The sequence below is a fragment of the Lichenostomus cassidix genome, chromosome 1Aa (assembly GCF_008360975.1).
Source record: "Lichenostomus cassidix isolate B80296 chromosome 1Aa, HeHo_3.0, whole genome shotgun sequence".
NCBI lineage: Eukaryota > Metazoa > Chordata > Aves > Passeriformes > Meliphagidae > Lichenostomus > Lichenostomus cassidix.
This window is the reverse complement of record NC_139480.1, coordinates 14293003-14314819: the sequence shown is the minus strand read 5'-3', so window position 1 is coordinate 14314819 and position 21817 is coordinate 14293003. Positions and strand designations below refer to the sequence as shown.

Here is a 21817-nt window from a genome sequence, read left to right as displayed (position 1 = left end):
ATATGTAAGGTATTTACTGTATCTGAGGTTAGTATGTAGAGAACTGCATTACTTTTTACAAGGTGCTGCAATGGCTATGCAATACGCTTTCTCTGGTACACCTTCATCAGATGGTTCTGAAATCCAATTAATCCAAAAAATACATATGAGATTTAAAAATTAACCACCTGTGAAGTTTCAGGCAGTTGATTCCTTAAACTGGAATAAAATGGCTAAATAAAAACATTGTCAAACATGCTTTCAAGGAGAAGTCATCAGAAAAAATAACAGACTGTCATTTTTAAATTAGCCTTTAGCTGTGGCATTATACTACTAGTCTTGAAAACCTGTATGATTTCAGGGAGAAGTGGCGTCAACACTGTAATTTTGAAGAGGACTACTTTAAAAAGAATTTCACTTGAAATTTTATTTTCCTTTCATTAGTAATTACGAGGAAAATATAATACACTAATGGAACACTCACCTGCTAAGCTACCAAGTGTTAGTTTCCGGCGACCCATTCTTTCAACAAGCCAGACTCCCACAAGAGTAAAAATAAAATTAATAAAAGCTGTCAGTGCAGCCAGCCAGATTGCAAGCCTGTCATCTTCCACTCCTGACATCTGCAAAATGGTAGCACTGTAGTACCTGTGAAGGGAGGGAGAGACAAATAAGAACACCAATTATTTCAATCTAGCTCATGTTATAGTTTCTGATTTAATTTGAAAAAGATCGTAACAAATATAAAGTGTGACCTCCTGCATAATGCAGTTGAAGACTGACAAACAATCACCCTGGGAAATCAGGCATAACCAAGGCATAACTTGCATCTGACTAAAGTTTTGACTGGAGGACATCAAGAGATGAGCTTCCATTCTCCTGGCTGCTTATATTTTCAATGGTCAATCATATTCTGCTAGAAATGGGGTTTGCATTTTTAATTTAAATTAATCTGCCTTTCATATCCATCCGTTGTTTCATGCCCTTTTTGGGATTTTAGCATTCTGTATATTGTCTAGGGAAAGACAGCTCAAAATCAAATAGATTTTCAGTCCTGTTAAAGGTCATACAGAACTAATCTATGGCATCGAACATGTTGCAAGTGACACTTGATTCCTCCTGGTTTTAGGTTTTGTAGTTTCATTTCAGTGTCGCTGAAGTGCACAAAACCCTCTCTATGGCATTACTTTCGTCTTGACTAGAAAATGACTGCTTTGAAATGCCTTAGCACCACACTGCAGGGATGTGAATCTGCACCCAACAGGAGCATTTGACAGAATGTTCTACTTCTTTCTAAACGGAATCAATCGTTCCACACAAACAATAACTCATAAAAAATTGAACTGAGCCAAATGAAAAGGGAGGAGGAAGGAAGCCTTCTACCATTTTTCACAGAGATCAAATGAACACAGACTTTATGCCCATGTTCTCAGGGAAAGCTAAATAAATGCTCAAGGAGACATGAGTACTTTTGTTGATGCTGTAGAAGCACTTTTCGTCTTCTAATAATTTATGCTGAGTAAAATACTGAATATTCAAGCCCTCGAACACCTTGCAGCCCACAGGAATATACAAGAGTAACCATTAAAAATGTCAAAGCTCATTTTTATCTTCCCTGGTCAAAATGCAGCTTGCTTTAATGTCCCCTTGTTGTCTTAAGGCCTCAGAACTATGTTAGTGATTCCCATTCCTCTATTCCAAACACATTCTACTTGTTACTTCAAATCAATAACCCAGGATGGGCAATATGCTGAGATGCCATTTAAGACATTGCCATCCACAACTGACAGTGACTACAGCTGGATGTTACCCCCTCATCCACAAGGCATTTAGATTCTCCCAGCTCCCTTCCTCAGCTCCTCTTTCCCAGCACAGCCATTTGAGGCAATGCCCACACAACCAACTCATGGTGCAGCAGGACAGGACCTCCAGAGTGAACCTGCTGGGACTGAGGATGCAGTACCTACACAGGGGTTTGAGCTAGACTCTGTCTCTGACCACCCATTAGCGACTACAGCAATTCATCCAGGCTCATCTCCTGTGAAAGAGCTGCACACTCCGAGATCCCAGCAAGGGTGGGATGTTGGGGATAAGAAAAACATTACAAAATGAGGGCCTTATTACCCTTGTAAAACTCTTGCTCACTCCTCATACTTTGGCTAACCAGAAAAGCATTCTGGGAATGACTCAGCTAAACTAGTGGTGAAAAACAATTTACATAATTGGAAAACAATTGTTAAAACCAATGAGTGCTCACACTATGGTGTTGGTGGTTGGTTATACCTAACGTGTGCTCCTATCATGGTTTACGGTGGTTGGTTAAACACATTTGTTGTGCCTCACAAGAATGTAAGCTTATAACACACTGACTGTTTGAGAACCCTGGATTTTTGCAATATAGTGCTTCAGCCATACGACTGCTAAGAGGAATTCTTGTCACTCATCCATTACAGTGGGATTCTTAGGGAGAGGAAGAGTCACGAAGGATAGACATCAAAATGCCAACATAAACATGTCCTTGTTTCTTAAAGCACTCTAAATTAAATTGCTAACTGCCTGTGAAAGCTTACATAGTACTGCATGGTTTTAGCCACCAAAATGATCCAGTCCCTGATCTCCCAATACACCATTCTTTTTCTTCTTAAGGGTAGGAAAATAACAATAAATGTCAAGTGTTGGCCTGCTGACACCTACTGTGAAACTCCTATTTACTTCCACCAGACAAGGCTTCAGGAAGCCACATTTAACTCCACACATCTAAATCTTCTCAAAATCCAATTCTACCAGGAAGTCAGAAACTGCCAGTTGTCAGCAGCAATGTATAATGTACTGTCTATACAGTCAAAAAGAGCAAAGAATAAAGAATCACATAAAAGCATGTAGATGAATAGTGCCTAATCCATACAAACAGGTACCTTTTGCCCCCATCATTCCTTCTGGTTGCTTACTGCCCTCACAGCTTTTATACTTTCAATTAGAAGCTTACTGTTTATCCATAAAAAAACAACATATTTCATTTCTATGGAAAACAAACCAGGGAAATTTAGATTCTCCAAACTCAAATTCCAAGCTATCAAAGCCTGGGTACTGGGCAATGATGTTCCTAGTTATTACAGCATAGAAACTCAATTTCAAAAATTTAGAAGGGCACTTGCATAGATTGTGACAACTACTAAATATATTTGCTTATGTTAACGTATTTTAGTATGCCCATTTTTTATACCAGTCTGTGCAGCCTTGTCTGTATATTAATATAACAAAACATCAGTCTTTCCAAGTTCTTCCTGACAAAGGAAAAAATCTACATCATAGAGAAAGGTCAAGTTGTGATAATATACAATCACAGTGAACACTGCAAGTCCTGCAGGGAATACAGTTTCAGTGACAAAGTTGTGCAATACTAGCTTATTTTCTAAAATGTAAAGAAAATTTAAAACACGTGTATCCTTGGAATTTTTAAGCAAGTTTTGTATCTCAGAAAATAAATGAATGCATGCAATTACAAAGCCACACAAAATAACTGAGTTGGATATATACAGAAAGATTTTTAATATTGTTCATTTCTGAGGATGTCAAAATTATCAAGTTGTTCTATCAAGAGCTGCTATACATTGAAGAAAAACAAATCCAGGAACATTTCCACATTCAAGACTGCTCAGACTAATCCTTTGCCTATATACTGAAAATGCACAGTATAGAAGGATATGAACCATATGAACACACTTTCCCCCACTCTTTTATTTTAAAAAAGTCAGGGTTTTTTTTTAAAGCAACAATGCCTGATGTTTAAAAAGGATAATTTCCTCCCATCAGGCAGGTCTTACAGATAGATCTGGATGCACCAGGGTTCTCAGGTTAGCATCTTCAGCAGCAGAGAAGTAGCCCACCATGCCAGGTATTGTAGCTCAGGGAAAATAAATGCTTGTCAATAAAGTGCCATCACTGCTCCGAGTGTCCCCATCTTTCACAAGATGCTGCTCCACCCCACCTGTCATACTAAGTCCACTCCTATGAAGTTTCTGTCTAAGGATTTCAGCCTTTTTGGACAGAATTTGTAATTCTTGTAAAATGAATGAATAAATCTAAGGCTCTCTTTACAGAGATGTGAAACTGAACATAATAGTACTATTGTCATCAACTGGTTTTAATCTGCAGATGTACACACCTTTCTCTTTAGTCTTTTGTTTGCAGCTTGAATTCATCAATCATACCATGTCTGGCATTTCTGAAAATTCAGAGGCACTGAAGAAAACATGAAGCATAAGCCAGGAAACTCCTATTTTTATTACCACTGCTGAAAAGAGAGCAGGCATATCAAGTAACTTCAGTTTACTAGAAGATGGACTGTAAAAGCTTGAGAACACATTCTGGAGCAAAGTAGGTACAAGCCTACTTACTACAGAGCAAGCTTGCTTCTGCCTATCCCATGCATCTACACCTATGTCAAGAAAGGGATTTAATAATGAAAGTCTAAGTTGACACTTTCATCACTAAAGTCCCATAGAATTACCATGGCTTCCCCAATACACTGAAATGTGGCAACTCATCTGTGCAGATGAACCTACAGAAATTGCAGGAGGAAGCAAGAGCATCATATGGGAAATTAGATGCTGAAAACAAATAGGAAGAAGTTGATATATCCAGAATGAGCCAAAGATGCAGATGCTCCAAGTGTGGAGGGTCTCTGAAGGGAGGGATACTATGGCCCTGCTAAGCACCACATGAAGCCCAGGGAAGGGGAACAGGCCCATGGCAAGGTAATGTAGAAGCAGTAAAGTAAAAATATCCCTTGGTTAGACTTGTCTGAAATAAGGGTTGCACAGCAATGTAACAGCACTGGTTCATATAACCAGGGCACTGGATAATGTGGTTCAACTTCCCAGCTTCATGTTCTGCACACAACAATCAGAAAGAAGAGTTGCACTCTGCCTTTCCATTCTCAAATGTATTCAGAGCAACCATGGATGCCAGCCTGGACACCTGGGCATTTTTGAAACTCTGCTGCTTCCCTGTCTACATCTCTAATCATGTCTGCCTAATCTCTTACCTTGCTTTTTAACCCCCCCCTGCTTGAGAAGCTCCATTGGCTCAGATGACCTTTAGAGGTCCCATCCAACCTTAACCAGGCTGTGATTCTGTGAAGCACTAATTTGTCACCTTTAGGAACTCCTGTAATATAAAATAATATTAACTGTGGCACTGATATTATGAAATACCTGAACATAGATCTACTTTTCAAAGGGAATTGTTTTTGCTGGAAAAAACTTTGTGGATGCTGAATCTCCATTAGCTATGGATAATGAAAATGGAAAGTCACAGCAAGGATAACAACAAACCTTACCCTTGACATTAGACAAGGTAATCACAAAAGCCATAAAAATCTGTTTCATCACTATGCTTCAGCATCAGTCCCAGGACTACCACATTAATCAGTTTACAGCCTTTAGATTCCTTAGGAAATTAAAATCTTAAAACACCACCTGCTAAGGTGAAAAAGGGAGAATTAAAGTACCTTAGCCACCATCTGAAAGCCCATATAGTGACAGACAGGGCAAGCTTGTCCTGCCAAACTAGTTCTGTCAGGTCTTGTGACACCCCTTCACAATCTCTGCTCTCCTCTGATCCAACTTGATTGTAAACTTTTTAACTGTCTATTCACTGACTAAACCTCTTAAAATTTTGCACACTCTTGTTTAAAATTCCATGACCCATATTGCACATATACCACCTTCCTTCAAGTTTTATTTTGAAAATGTACCTCATGACCTAACTTGTGCTGTTCTGCAGACTGGCAGTGCCCAAACCAACAGTGTTAGCTTGTCACAATGCTTTGCTCCGTTTCCCTGCCAGTCTCTTCAGCAGGACACTCTGCTGTTCTCTAAAATAGTAACAGCTATTATGTCTCACAAATATTACTAAGCCTGGCTCCATCTTCTGCATTTAAAAATCACAGAGAATGTGAGCATGATAAATACACAAACAAAAAAGGTATACTTAAATACATAACTCCATGCACTATTACCTAAACATATAAGGGATTAGTAAAGAAACTCAGCCACTCTCTGGAAGCCCATACAGCGACAGACATACACACACACAAACTTTGAAGCTGATACCATTCCATTAAACATGTTAAACACAGTTTGTCTTGTTTTATTTCACATGATGAATCACTTCAGTAGGGCAGCAGGCAACACTTTGTCATATCTACTGTTGTCTTCCAAGAGATTTTAAAAATAATTTGAATCAATTATGAGATGCTGCTGCTTCTGCACATCAGCTGCACCTCTCAAGGCAGAGATGAGATGTGCCTGTGTGACAATGTCCACACAAGTCTTTTATCCTCTATGCACTGGACATCAATAGGACTCTTTCTGCTCATTGGTTCTCAAAGCAACCAGACTTCAAATATAAAGCAGGTCTCTTTTGACACAAATACCTTTAATTTCAGGTTAAGAAGACAAAATATCTAAGGAGTAGATCCTGAAATCTTACTGAAGCCTGGCAATTCACAGCTGATGTTTTATAGGACTCCAATTCAAGATCAACAGTTGAATATTCTCTACTGCACTTCTACTTTTGAAGTCCTGAGGAGGTCTTCAGGGAAAAGGCTGTTGCTGTATCATTTGTAAGTCCATAATAGGTATTTTAAAATCAGTACCTGGGAGGCAATCTGGGGAGCTGCCACTGAACACTTACCTACTGTAATTAAACCTTCAAATTCCCTGTTTAGCAGTGATGATGCATTGTGTTATAAATGCTTTCAGTACAGACTGAAATGACATAGTGAATGCCACTTATTACAATCAGTCTATTATGGTAATAAAAACACTCACAATTTAGTACTATTTGACAGATAACTATATACATCCAATAGGTTCTCTGATTCAGCATGTGTTATCCATGTGCAAAGTACGTGAAAAGGATTTAAGAATTATCATATAATTATGGTCATTAAGAAAACACAGGACTTTTTTAGTGTCCAATCAGACCAAACTCTACAGCTATTAAGCAAAGTAAGTGTACCAGTGCTTGCCAGGGATTAAAAATACTTTTAGAGGATTAAGATCACCAAGATACACAAAGAAATTCACTTCCCTAAGTTACCAAGACACTGTCACATACCTATTGGGTCATCTGAAAATATTGTTGCAGTATCTGCTGTGAGACTGGAAAAAAAATAATCCTATTCTTTTTTTTTGTTTTCCTGATTTGCTCTGCACCAGATACCTCTTTGCCAAAAGCCAGTGTGCTTTTCACAATCAGTTATTTCACCTTCTTATGTGGGTCCTTCACAGGTCTCACCTGAAACAGTGGGGGAGGGAAATTGTTTTCTTCTCCATAATAGAAAAATGGTAAAATACAAAGAAGAGTTGGATCTACTCATGAAAAGAAAAAATCAGGCAAAAAAAATAATACCAACTTCTAAATCAGTCTGTAAAAAAGTGTTCTGTAAATTTTTCAGACAGAACCCTGTAGTTGAATCCACTGAACAGGTAGGTTGAATTTACCGGAGTGATAAAATGAAAAGTAATAGGCAGAGCTGAAAATTAAATGAAAGCACTGGAAGGAACAAAGTCTATCATCTTCCTCCTCTTCCCAAAACAGAGATCAGTTTCCAGCACAGAAAAAATACGTTGGCATCCATAACACCTGCATGTTTTGCACTGAAACAAAAAGCAAAGTAATGTCAACTTTTTCACCTTGTCTTCCGTTCCTTTACTCAATATATAAGTGCCTAACTCTTCATCAGAACCTTTATGAAAGAAAATCACCACTACCATCCCTATTTTATAAATGGAGACCACTGGGGCTTTTGGGAAGAGGAGGAAGAAGAATGACTATTTGCCACCATCCACCAGTACTACCTGCAGCAGAATAATGACACTCCAGAGTCTCAATGCAGATAAGTGCTGTCTGCAAATTAACAAGTATAAAAGCAGGGAAAGAAAATCCCCCAGGTGTTCCACAAAACATACCTTGTTCAATTATTCATTTATTCTGAAGATTTCAGTTAAATTTAAATTAGGTTTAATATTCCAGGGTATTCTAATGCCTGCCGTAAGTTCTCTGGGATCCCCAAAAAATGGTATCAGTTCTCATTAAAATCAACAGACCTGCAAAATCTATGTAGCATTAAAAAAAATTATAAATCAAGCTAGCCCCTGTGTTTGAGCCAAGGCCAGCAGCAAACAATGGGACTATAGACACAACAGTCAGGAGCCAGCATGCTTAGGGTAATGGGATTTTGAAAGGTAGGTTTAGATTAGATATTAGGATCAAATTCCTTCCTGTGAGCACAGTGAGGTACTGGAACAGTTGCCCAGAGAAGCTGTGGACACCCCATCCCTGAAAGTGTTCAAGGTTGAGTGGGGCTTTGAGCAAGCTGGTCTCGTGTCCCAGCCCATGGCAGAGGGGTAGAACTAGATGGTCTTTATGGTCCCTTCCAACCCAAACATTCTATGATTCTATGCTTTTCAATTTTAATTAGAAGATGTTGCATTAAAAGTGTTTTTCTTGCACAGCTTAACAGGCCAGAGAGTGGGCTGCACTTCTGGAAAAGCAAGAGGATGCACAAAACTAATTTAACCACAAGTTAAATCACTGAGATGATCAACTGTCAAGGGATCCAGCAATGAAAAGAAAAGAAATGGAAAAAGATACAACCAATATCAGACTTTATTGCTGGGGACACAGGGCTAGACAAAGGGCAGCAGAGACAAGAAAGCCAACAGTTAAAGGCTCAGTGAGGAAAAACTCTTCTGCAAGGTAAGTGAGGCTGGGAAAGGCTCTGGCACATGGGGCAGGGTGGAAGTGCCCAAACACCGAGCAAAGCAGCCACAGCAGCCTCTGGCACTGCCTGACTGCTAGGGAGGAGATCTTAAAGCCCCTGGGATGACTCCAACACAGACACACAACGTTGGAATAAAGGGTGGAGGCATTCTTTAACAACGTTGCATTAAATATACACTTTCTTCTCGTTCTTAATTACTCTGTTACAGCACCACAAACACACACACACACACACATACACACACACACGCACAAAACCCCTTAAAAACCTATTGGCACCAATCCCACATTCATTCAGGGAAAATTCCATGATGAGCAAGGAGGAATAGCAGCATGCATATGTGCATATGAGTACACTGTAGCTGCAGTCACTGTTGGGCACAATGCACTTAATTGTAACAATTTCAAGCTTATGTCCCATGTTAAAATAAATGGTTCTGGGAAATAACTGGCTCAAGTCTTCCCTGGACTCAAATGCACAGATGTACCCATTTTACCAAAAGTCATTTCAGGACTGTTTACAAAACAAACCCAAAAGGGTAATTCTGGTGTGACACAATCTGAGCCCATATTTGTGGTGGCAGATGAGATCCTTTTTAGGAGTACTGGTTTTAACAAAAAATACCCTAATTTGACAACCCCAACTGACCATTCTAAATCTGCATTCAGGAATTGATATTTTTAGATTTTTCTGGCACCAAATTCTAAGAAATGGAAGGTGTTCAAAGTCTTTCAAATCCATGCCACTCACTTTTTGGCACTTTAATTGAGATTTCTAAATCCAGTTTCAGGTTTTAATATTCATATAATCAAATATTACCCTTGTGATATATTTCAGACATACACTGCACATAGTCTAGATCTCAACAGGCTTGTATATTCTCCTTGCTTAGAAAACAACAGTAATTACACAGCACACTTAAATGTGTGCAGTGTGAATATTAATTCAGCACTCTGCTTCTGTTACACAGTCTTTTTTTGTTGTCCTTTTTCCTGTCTGTTCCAGCAGAGAAAGGAAAAAATCACTGGAGACCCAAAAAATTTCTTATGGTGGAATTACCAATGTAGACAGATTTTTTTTATTTCATGTTCAGGATGGATAAAACCATAGGATTTATGTTAACATAGCATGTAAATGACAATCAAAAAACCCAAAGCATTTATTTTCTGATGTCTGAATGATCAATCTACCTGAATGCAGCACCTAGATGCTGCTTTTGAAATTACTCTTCATTTTCAACAGTAAAAATTGTCAGAATAGCCTAGTTCTTTCCCTCTCACTAACAATGAATCTGCAAGCATCCCAACTGCATTTCTGCTTTTCTGCCTCAGAAAGCATCAGTCTCAGGTTTTCATGCTCTAACCTGAGAATTCCATTAGACCTCTCCCTACCTATGCTGCTTCATTCTGTGCCCTGACTATGCTTTGTGAAAATGCTCTGCTTAGAGCAGAGGTGAGAACTGGACTACAATTCCCAGTCCAAAAATTTTAATAGAAAAATGTAACACCATCAGCTGGAAAGACCCAGAACAAGCTTTTAGTACCAAATCTAGAGAATCACATGCAGAAGCTGAGCTTCTTTCAACAATTTTACCTGAGGAAACTGAATTTGCTCACTCCTCCAAGGATTTAGCTCTTAGCTCGCACTTCCTTATTTGTTATGTGAGTGCAAAAATGTTTCACCAGCGCTGCGAAGTTGGTGACTTCTGCACCAGTTGCCATTCATAAATGGTAAGGACAGTTTTCCTTAAAGCAACTACAAAACACCTCTAGCAGGGGCACAATACATTTCTAATGTACTGTGAGAAATGGGAGTTTCAACATAGCCTGCACAATGGAAGCAAAGCAATGTTCTGTGAATGCTCTGCCTATGGAAAGGGACCAACACACTGCTCTTCTCTTCAATACAAAATGTAGCAATTAAGCACCACATCAAAATTGGTACAGCTATATAAAGCACTGTGAAGACTGATGTAATACAGAGCTAAAGGCTAATGTAATACAGTTAGATTCTCTACAGTGCAGAATAGTAACCTTTTAATCTATGAACCATATGCTGGACAACAGATTTGTTTGATAATCCCTGGGGTGTGTTACACAGTGTATACTTCTGTTCAACAGGGAAATTCTGTTCTTAATTTATACAGACCCTCTTACAGTGTTCTTTGAAAGTTATATATGACTTAACCCCATAGGAGAGAACTTGCTGCCACCATTTATTGCTATATGTTATGTATAGTATTTACATATACTTTGCATTTAAAATTCAGTGAAGCTGCTAGAAAGTACATATAAAACAAAATTTAAGATAAAGTTGAATGAAAATTTCAACACAAAGTCAATAAACAGCTGAAAAGATTCTATGCTAGATATTTTTAAGAGTCCCTTTTGAAAATATATTTTACCTTCTCTCTGAAATAAATCACTGCTACCTGGAAACTCCAAATAAAGGACAGATATAGAACAGTCTTTGTGTTCAACTGCTTCGAGCAAATACCTTCCACATCCACAGTCTTCCTTTGTTACCTCCGGATAAAGATCGCTTTCATGTTTATCATTTCCTTGTTGCAACTAATTAAGCTGCCAAGTTTTAAATCCCTGGCAGCTTACACAATTCAGACCAATTACTGTATGCACAAGGACAGCTTGACTACATAAAATTTATGTTCACTGTCCTTCAGAGTTCATAATGAGAGCTCAATGCCAAGATCAAAAATCTAAATTTTAATCTCAGTTCTATGAATTTGCAACCTTGGAAATGTAATTTAATTTCTTCACACTGGTTTGTTCTCTGCAAAGTTTTAAATACCTTTTTCGTGCTTCTCATGAGAAGATTCATATGTGGACAATACTTGAAAACAAACAGAAAAGGGAGACAAAGGTAGGTGTTGATCAGCTTTCCTTAGGCTCACAAGTACCCCGTGGAGGTCTGTGCTCGTTTAGAAATAATCTGGACAGGGGGAAATGTCCGAAAGGGGGAGATGAAGAGTCAGGTTATTCTTTAGGGCAATGAAAATGAAATCCAGATCTTTCTCTTAAAGTGTTAAGAAGCTAAAATTGTCTTTTGCTACTTTTCAGACTCTGATTAAGAGTGCTGTCAAGGCCATCTCCCTCTCCATATGAGGAGCCTCTTCTGGAAAGAATGACTGGATGGACTGGCTCTGCTTTGAAGATAACATGCAACAATTCTCAACACAACTTCAGCATTTATGTGCTCAAGTGACAAGTACTTGAAAAATGCTTCAAAAAGCTGCAGTAATAGCATCAGCACTAAGCCCTGCACTTGGCAAACACTAATCACAAAAGCAAAGTGAAGAAAAACTATGGTATTATTTTTTACTTTAAGAAATGGAGACCAAGGATAAGGAAGAATAATTATATTTCTTTACTCGTGTATTAATGCTACAACTTAGTGAAAAATTAACCTAATCATAACCACACTACATAATCTGTTTTATATCCATCAATATACTACCTTACTGGAAATCAATCTAATGTACCAAACAATAACACCCCAGGTTCTACAATTTTCAGCCAGGTACAGAATAAAGGGCCTCAGTGGGAATTAAGCACATTCTGATGAGAAGGCCTTGGGATCTCCCATGTTAATACTACTTCAATATATCAATGTATATATTCAATACATACATTTACAACAAAACCAAGATTTAACAGTGCTGAAAATAAAAACATTAATATGCAGGTAGTCTGCCACATATTATGTAGAAGTTACCCTCTTTGAGCTCTAACATAATTTTAAAACATCTGATTTTTCATAGTATCAACCTTGGTGAGAGAATGAACAAGACCACAGTGAAAGGAATAAAGCATGTGGGTTTTTGTAGTCTGGAAAAGGCTACAGGTATTTTTCCACAACCTAAGCAGGGCTACTAACAGAATGATTCTCAGCCACAATAAACACAGGCTGCAAGAAGTGAAATTATGAAAATAAGGGAAAAAACTTCTTTACCATGAGTGTGGTTAAGCACCAAAGCAGGCTACCCAGGAAGACTCAATCCATACTTAGAGATTTTAAAATCTCAGCTGGGTAAAACCCTGAGTAACCCAACCTAACCGTGGAGGCAGCTCTGCTTGGATCAGAACAAGGTGGACCAAATGATCTCTCCAAGTTCCTTGTAACTTACTAATTTCAAGGAAACTCAGTAGATTAATGCTGCTCAGTCATTTACACAGACATTTTAGAAATGTGAAGACCATTTCTAACTTTCTTGAGATTCACTGAAAGAAAGGATGGGAGTGAAACTCCTAAATCAATCCTGCACTACTGTAGAAATCCACTTCATAAAACAAGCTAAGCTCCACCTTATGTTATACTCCATAACCTCTCTCTTCCAGAAATTAGGAAGAGGCTTCTGATTTCAAGCCCATATTTATCACCAGTGGCAATGAATCCAAACTTTATTTCATTATTAGCAAAAGGAAGACTTTTGCCCTAAGGTCTGTAACAAGAATACTAAACAAGACCAGATTAATTAGTCTTTCCAGTACAGTAGATTTTTCTCACAGCCTTCTGTCACAACATCTTTGCTTATACCTTTGCTCATCTTACAGTTCTTGAGCAATGCAGCCTATTCTTGAACTAAAGCTGAACTAAAAATTTTTTACACGAAAACACCCAAGACTTTCCAGACAAAAGAAATTTTCAACATTTTCTTGTTCTCTCAAAACTACTTAGTTGTTCAAAGACTAGATACCTGGTTGCTCCACAGCTTGATTTTACTTTACGAAATCAATGCACTGTATCTTATTTATCCCATTTTACTTTATCTAATTATTCTTCACACTTTAATTAATTTTTCTTTTTTTGCTGGCACTCCTGTATTCAAGAATTTCTAACTGTAATCTCTTGAATCAAGAGCTGTTCTGCTCTACATTTCTACGTTACTTAGTGCCGCACTATCCTGCTTCACAAATAAGCCTTTAAAATGCAATAGTAACACAAATACATTTTATTAGCCTTGAGACTGGCTACCACAAAATTGTTCATTTAATGAAACAGTATTACTTTCCTGTATTCATATGTCAATAGTAATACTTGCTGTTAATGAATATAATATTCTCTCTTTCTGAAAATTCCTATGATTCAGATATTCCTGGATTGGGGAAGGGAAAGAAAAAGTACACTTTCAAGACTTCTATAACAGAGTAGTTATTGTATTTTCTTTTTTTTTTCTTTTTTTAACAATAGCAAGTGTGTAAAATATAACGTAATGTATACAGAAAGCCAGAGAAGGCAAACATTCAAATTCATGGAATCAGAAAAGAGGAAAAAAAGGCCTATCACTACACTGACTGTGCCATCACCGTATTCATGAAATGAATTGTGTTTTGCAGAGTAATTGTTTTTATACACATTTTTCAACACTCATCCACTCTCAGCAGGCAAACACAAATTGCAACCTCTGCAAGGTTTGTTTAGAACAATCTTCTGGGGTTTATGTTAATAATGTTGCCTGAGGCAAAGGTAATTCAGCCCTAGTGCATTCCAAAGAATAATTATTCTATCCAGTTTTGATTATAATCTAAAAAAACCCAAACAAACCAGAAAAAATGTATTACCAAAAATACATCGAGTAACTTTGATTTTTTTCTTCTGGACTTTCTTTCTTTCTTTGATGATGATGGTGATGATGTGTTCACTGCCTGTGGAATGCATTTTTAACTCCTTTTGGTTTATATTCACAGATATAAACCAAATAGGTTCTACTGAAATACTTACCTGGAAAATACTTTACACTTCTGATTAGACAGGTTACTTGGAAATCAGAATGAAATTTTTATTGAGATAGAAGAATAGAACTGTATAGAAACTCAAGTGAGAATACAGATGCCTTGTTAAGGTCTCTGGAGAAAGACAGTCTTCTTGACAGCTTTAACTCAAATCCCACAACTGGGATTTTGTTCTAAAATGTCACATTGAACAAGAATTTATTTTACAGTTGAGAATTTCCATGTCAGGTATCTAGAGAACTTAGGGGCATACAAGAATTGGAACTGAAATATTTTAATGAAGTAGCAATTACAGGGCAACAGGCATCAGCTTTCAGACAGTCAGTCCTTCCCAGAGGTCCTTTTAGAAATAGCAACCTTAGCTAAAAACAGCACCTCGACCTGAAAGCCCAGTGACAGAAGACAACTGCCTTCATGGCATGCAAGACAGATGATTTACTGTTTCACAAAGTATTCTACATCAGGCAGTTGAGCACTGTGACTGTGTATGCTCACTGCACTGGCTTTATTGGTCTCCTAAGGAGGACTCCAGAAATAACATTGGAATAAAAGTCTTTTTCTTCTCAAAGTGGCCAAGATAAATTAATCCCAGAGGGGCAGGGCAGGAACAGTGAAGCAAGAGGAGAAAATCCATCATGAAAATTTCTATGAGTTTCATTGGCACAAAGGAAAGGTCTTCTTGCCTGAGGAAATTACAATTAGCAGTCCTGAGCAAGATTTCATTTACAAGAGGAGAACCAAAAGGCAAATGGGAGACGGAAATCTACAAAAAAATGAAGCAGCAGCAGTTCACTTAGCAGACACACTTGACTTATGAGGCAAGGGAAGAGTAAAAAATCTCCTCAAGCAAAGCTGTCCATAATAGGCTTTTCCCCTTTTTGAGGGAAAAATCCTGACTGAAGGTAATTCACATAAATGCTGGGAGAATGTTTCCACATTTTGCACCAATTGTTCTGGCTCTATTTATTTCCTCAGATATGGCCTAAAATGTTTGGAGCAAATTACTTATTTTATTTATATATAGATATAATTTTATATATGTATGTATGTATGTATGTATTTATAATTTTCTTTATTTCTTTAAGAGCTATCAGACTTATTTTTTGACTAGGGTCAAGCAATTTAGCTTCTCATCTACTTTTTCCTCTCTCTTTTTTTAAGGTCAGACAGAGCTAAATTTGTCAGCAGGTGATTGTGAATGACTAGTAGGATGACACTGCCTTTGTTCAGTCCATTCCCACTCAGAGTAAAGTATTCTGCACATAGGAAATCTGGGTCTTTTTGTTATCTCTGTATTCCCAGCCATTAAATCTGAATGCTGTTGTTTTGTCAAAACCCATCTTTTGTGATTTGGAAGAGTTCATAAGATTTTAAAATGTACAATCAGATGGATAGCAATGGATTAGTCATGCACAAGGTCAGCCAAACAGTGACAGGCTCACAATAAAAAAGCAAAAGAGTTAAAAATGTAGGCCACAAAATTATCCAACAAAAATTCAATGGTCTATCACTATCTGATACAAAGAAACATTTAATAAAATACAATCTTATTTGTTCTAAATATTTCCCAGGCCAATATGAGTTAACAGATACATGAGTGCACTAAGACCCCACTATTCATCTGACTTCTTGCTTGTGTTTCTGCCTGGTTTTCCCTCCTGACTGGTGGCCTTTGTCTTTACTCTTCTTGGCTTTTTATTTGGGCTTAATTCCTTACAAGGATCTACTTACTGCATCAAGAAAAACATCCAGAATCAACCCAAGTAAGCTGTTTCTAAGAGAACCATATGTGCCTATGCAGTAGCAAGACTCCATACATGCAGATTCACTGTTCCTCTTAACTCGTTGCTAATAACATCACATACCTGCAGTAATATATTTTATTTCCATATTTTAATGTGCAGAGAAGTTAACACACTTCTTGCAACAAAACTTCTGCAACAGTAATCTCTTCAAGCTGCTATTTTATTATCTAGTTCTACAACACACACACTAAATGTGCATTCTTTTGCTTAAGATTTTACCTTTTCCTCTCAGTCTGACCTCAAGCCTCAGCTTTGGACTCTCCACACCTCTCTAGAGCATGCAAAACTCCGTGACCACTGGGGCTTCAGCAGGCCCATGGCTCCTGACCAGGGGAGAGCCTGGCACTCTTTGCGGAAGATAAATATTTCACTGTAAAATACAGCATGCTGCAATATAAAATACAAATATTCTAAGGTTAGAAAGTAAAGTTCTCGTAAGTATTGTACCCTCAAACACCAACACTGACATTGCAAATGACAGACTTCACTTGCATTGGCAGAAAAAGGGTGACATCTAGCCATTTCTCACAAAGAATTTAAAATCTCACTTTGTGTATTGAAAATGCCGTCATGTATCATCACCAAAGCTCTTTTCTCTCACTGCAATAAATAGAAAGGATTATCTATGTGGGCTTTTCTGTTTTCACTTTAAATTGAAAGACTACCTTTGTTAGAGAAATGAGACTCTTACGGCCAGTGCAGAAGCTGCTGTCTGTGACATTTGGCAGTGCAAAACTATGACCTTCCTTCTGGAAGGAAAGCCTGGATAAGGACAGAGCAAGCTTTCCATTGGTGGGCACTGGGGGAAAGAGGAGGGGAGAAATCAGATCATTAGATTCTACACTGGGATAAAAGCAATTACTTAGAAGAGAACTGTCTGCAAAATTACACTGTTGAAAGCAAAACATCACAAAGCTTCACTCCTAAAGGTTGACCACATTACTGAAATATCTGTCTGCAGCACCGGGAAGGACTCAGTGTGCTAAAAGCTATTCAGACACAGAACAATTAAATAACCTCTCCCAAAAAGCTTGTAATGTAAACACAAGGCAAAAAAAAAAAAAAAAGGATGCTGACAGATGGAGAGATATGAGATAATGAGGCAGCACCACTAATCCCTGACTTGAGACCATGTCAGCACATTGACACCATGAACCTCTACGGCTCACAGAGATCTTGCTTTGAGAAGGTTGCCTTTATTTTAAGAACCAGGTGCAGGAAGAGAACTTGCATTGCAGGGAAAAAGGAAATTAAAGGTTGATAGCTTACAGTAGATAACACAGGTGAGAGGCCTGGACTGGAGAAATAAAAGATTGCTACTACAGAGAAAGGAAACATCAACTTTCCTAAATAGTCAACTATACAACTGCACAGCATATCTACCTGTCAACTCTGTCCTTTACAGAGAACAAGAGAAGTACAAAAAACGCCAAAGTTGTTAAGCTGTTTACACCTAGCCCAGCTGTGTCCCACAGGGACACTTCTAGCTGGCAGAGACCTGCACATTGAATAAGCCAAAACTCAACATATTGTTTTTAATCTAAACACACTGGAGCAGCCTAGTTCAGAGTGCTAAAAGTTTAGATCATTGTGGCATCATCATGTTGGAAAGAAGCAAGCACCATCTCTAACCTTCTCACAGTTTTTATTAGGAATACTGAGAGAAGCCAAAAGGATATGTGCTTTGTCCTTGAATGCTGGAGATTTGGGCACACCTTGAAGGTTAAGGCTGACATGCTGCTCCTGCTTTAAATGCTGCTCCCACCTTACCAGACACAGTAACATTTTCTCCAGACACAAACCTTATGCCAGCTGCCTTTTCATTCAAGTCCTTATCTCAGGCTGGCACTCAGAAATCTGAGTGATGTAATAGTCTGCATTTGATGGAAATAACTGTTGAGCTGGGAGTTGTCAGCATTTATTATAGGCATAAAGAGTGCCACATAACAAGAGACTAGAGAAAAACAGAATTTACACAGTTCTGAGAAGAGGCAAAAGTGTATGATACAAGGTAATTTCTGAAGAAGGAATACTGACAGAATGTTAACTTTTGCTAGTCATGATCTCACATGGGGAGGCACGGGAAAAAAACCAGAGACAACATATATGAAAAACACATTGAAAAAATCTTAAAAAATACCTATCTGGCAGACTTGTCTATGTGGGTTGCAAAGTTCAAAAATTTCATATTTAAAATGTATCAAACAGCAGTATGCACACAGTAAATAATTGTGCCTTGTGGACTCTCTTCATTGCTCTTCACAGATATCTGCAGATAGGTCATGGAAGAAATCTTCCTCAATAGTTGTGTCACAAGAACATCAAATGAATTACTGCATAATTCACAAAAAAATTAGGCTACTTCATTGGGCAAGTAGCCTTTATGGCTACTACTATTTGACACATTGCTCTTCGGTGGCTGATACCTTGCCGGAGGATTAGAAAGCAGAGGAAGCCTTTCTTAACACTGCTGGGAAATCTGATCCCACAGGTAAGGTGGCATCTACTGAAAGAATGGTCACATTCTCCCAGCCAAGTCACACTTCAAGCATGATGGACACAAAACATGGGTTTAGAAAACCTCAGGGTCAAAACCTGATGGATAGATAAATATTCGCTCAGTGCCTTCTCACCACCCTGTCACATACTGTTTCATCTTCTCCAAAAGCTAGAAAATCTATGCCCTTGGTATCAGCCATCACTGATCTCCCTGATTTCTTCAATGAAGACAGTGCCATCATCAATAGGTTCCATTTGACCCAGACACACAGTGGTCACTAAGATTACTGTGTAATCCTCCTGATGCCCAGCCTGACTTCTCTTCAGAGTCCTCTTACCCTCCAGCAAATAGCACCCCCACCCAGCTTGATGTTGTCTGTGAATTTACTGAGGGTACACTCAACCCCCTCATCCACATCAGTTATCAGACTAATAATACATTTAAATAATAATTGCTTATGCACACAGTATAATTAGGTATTTTTACCCTGAAAAGAATTCCAAAGCGCCGTTTTTCAAAAACCTGGAAAAAACAGTATAGGTACCTAAGCAGAGGTGGACAATCTGCTCCGAGGGAAAACCACAGGGCCACAATGAAACAGCAGCAGATGCAGTGCTACACGTTGTTCTGCTTTGTTGAGGAAAGCAACTAAATTTTAGCATTACATTTTGCTCCCATGCTCCCCCATTTGCTCCTCTCTCCTCATAATACCACTAATTTCACACAGGTGAGTATCTCCCTTACCAAGACGTTTCTGCCTGTCCATTTCCTCCTACAAATACAGGTTGTACTGGGTTTAGATTCCTCTGTGCAGCTCAAGCAAGATTATACCAGGCAGCACTGTACTTTTTCTGACTTTAGTGCCAATATGAGAAAGCTGCTTGTTTAAAATCTTTCACAAAACCAAACATTCAGAAAATGGCTGATACTTTGGATTTTTGAGAAAGCTGACTGACACAACAAAACAGCCAAGCCATGTCATATTGCTGTACTTAATCATTAATTAGTCTAATGAACACTGAAACCCCACCAGATTGGATGAAGCTGTGACTCAAAGCAGCAGATGTGATTCTGGTCTGAAACCTCTGGGGAGTGTCTGTGACAGTGACTGCAGCAGTCAGTCTGAAGAGCAGTGCCACAGAGGAAGAAATTTCTGCCATGGAGGAAGAGATTAGTCTTTGAATGGCAGTTAATTTGTTCCAGACAGAGAATTCTGCTGTTAGGAAAGGAAAATGTCTTTTATGAAACCAGAATAAATCCCCAAATGGGTTCTCCACAGAGAAGATCTAGTTTAGAAAGGTGTCATAAACAGTGGTTGCTTATAAATTCTTTGTAGCTTTATTTAGAGAGAACAAAAAGCAATAAGCTAATGCACATAACCTAAGACATGCTTACAAAAATGAAATTTTAAAAGGTGTATGGCAAGTATATTTCAGTGCTGCTGTACATATTGGTTTACTGTGCAGCAAGCATGGAATCACTGCAAGATTATGAAGTTAGCAAAAACCAAAAGTTGATTTATTGAAAAGATCAGCTCTGATACTGCAAGAGAAGATGAAAGAAAGACCTTGGAGTTGCCCATGCCAGTGACACTCATACAGCTCTAGCTACTCTGCATAACTCTGCACATACCACTCTGAACACTAAGAGACTCAGGGAGATCAAGAGCTATACAGGAGCTGAACTGCAATTTTTTCCCCAGGGTAATAGTCCAGATGAGTCTCATGTCTGAGTTAGAAAAACTCAAAAGTATGAAATCGTATCTCTGTGTGAATGCTATTGTAATATGCACACTACAGGAAGCTAAAATGTGTCACTTAAGGGCAGTAAATTGCAACCCTGAGTTAGAAACCATGCTTAAAGTTTCTTGGAAGCATATACTGCAGAGTTTTAAAGTCACTGTAAGGAGGACTGGAGGCAAGATAACATGTTCTTTGTAGGAATCTACTGGTTTCATTTGTCCCTCAGCTGAGTAAGTTTCAAGAATAACATTCCCTCAGAAAAGCAAAAAAAAAAAAAAAATTCTTTTTCTATATGGTCAATAGAACAAGCACAGCTTTTAGAGCAACCTGCAAAAGAAAAAAAAATCCTATAACTTCTTTTTCTTTACACGATGATTTGCTTCAGCGTACCTTAACAAAACACAGCAGAAATGAGGACTCAAGTATTGTCACAGATGATCAAGAGCTACTTGTTCAGTTTTCAAAAGGCAAAAACCTAGACAAGGCTCTCAGATCCTGCTGAGAGGATGGGCAATTCAGCCAAGCTTCTAACTATGGAATTAATTTCTTTTTCCAACGGTAGCTTTACAGGACATTTTCAAGCACTCTCCATCGCAGATGCTGTGTTTTTCTACTTCTTTCTGTACCTCCTTTTTTTAATTTCCCTCCCTAGAATTGCCTAGCCTTCCTCCAACACCAGTTGCATAATACACTATGCAGTAGCATATTACACTACTAAGGGAATTAAGATTTCCAAAACTGGACAGAAGTCCACAATCTCAGACTGCTTACCCATATTTATTGCCTGGTTAATGTGCATTTCTGCATTGAAGCATTTGCAGAGATGGTAGCATCACTTATATCTGTGCAAGGAAAAGCCACTGGAGCTGCTCAAGCATAGCTGAAGACACAGTAGGGCAGCTGAATCTTCTTCAGAAATGCTTAAAGAGGAGGTGACCAGACCAGAGTTTGCAGGGGAGAAGGAATTTGGCAATGTGGGCATGTGTTTAAAAAATGAGATACAAATACCTGTGCAGATCTGACCAGTATCTTGCAGAATTCATGTTCCAGGTCTCAGTGCAGTCAATTGTGAGATACATAGATATATGTATGTATGTATGTATACATATATATATGTATATATGTATATATATATATATACATATATATATGGGGGTTTTCTGTTTTTTTTTTAATATGACACAGCCCAATTCTGTCTCTGTTCAGAATTATGGCAGTGCTTAAGTTAGTTTATCACAATGTGACAA

The 21817-nt window shown here is 38.2% G+C and overlaps 1 protein-coding gene across 2 annotated transcripts in view; it reads right to left on the bottom strand.

The window, feature by feature from the left end:
- The window catches only part of SLC2A13 (solute carrier family 2 member 13), a 141479-nt gene that overhangs the window by 43036 nt on the left and 76626 nt on the right, over positions 1–21817 (bottom strand). For both annotated transcript variants that reach the window (XM_085041183.1, XM_085041173.1), the window contains exon 5: positions 464–627. In XM_085041183.1, coding sequence (XP_084897309.1) covers positions 464–627 — 164 coding nt within the window. The remainder of the gene's footprint in view (positions 1–463; positions 628–21817) is intronic.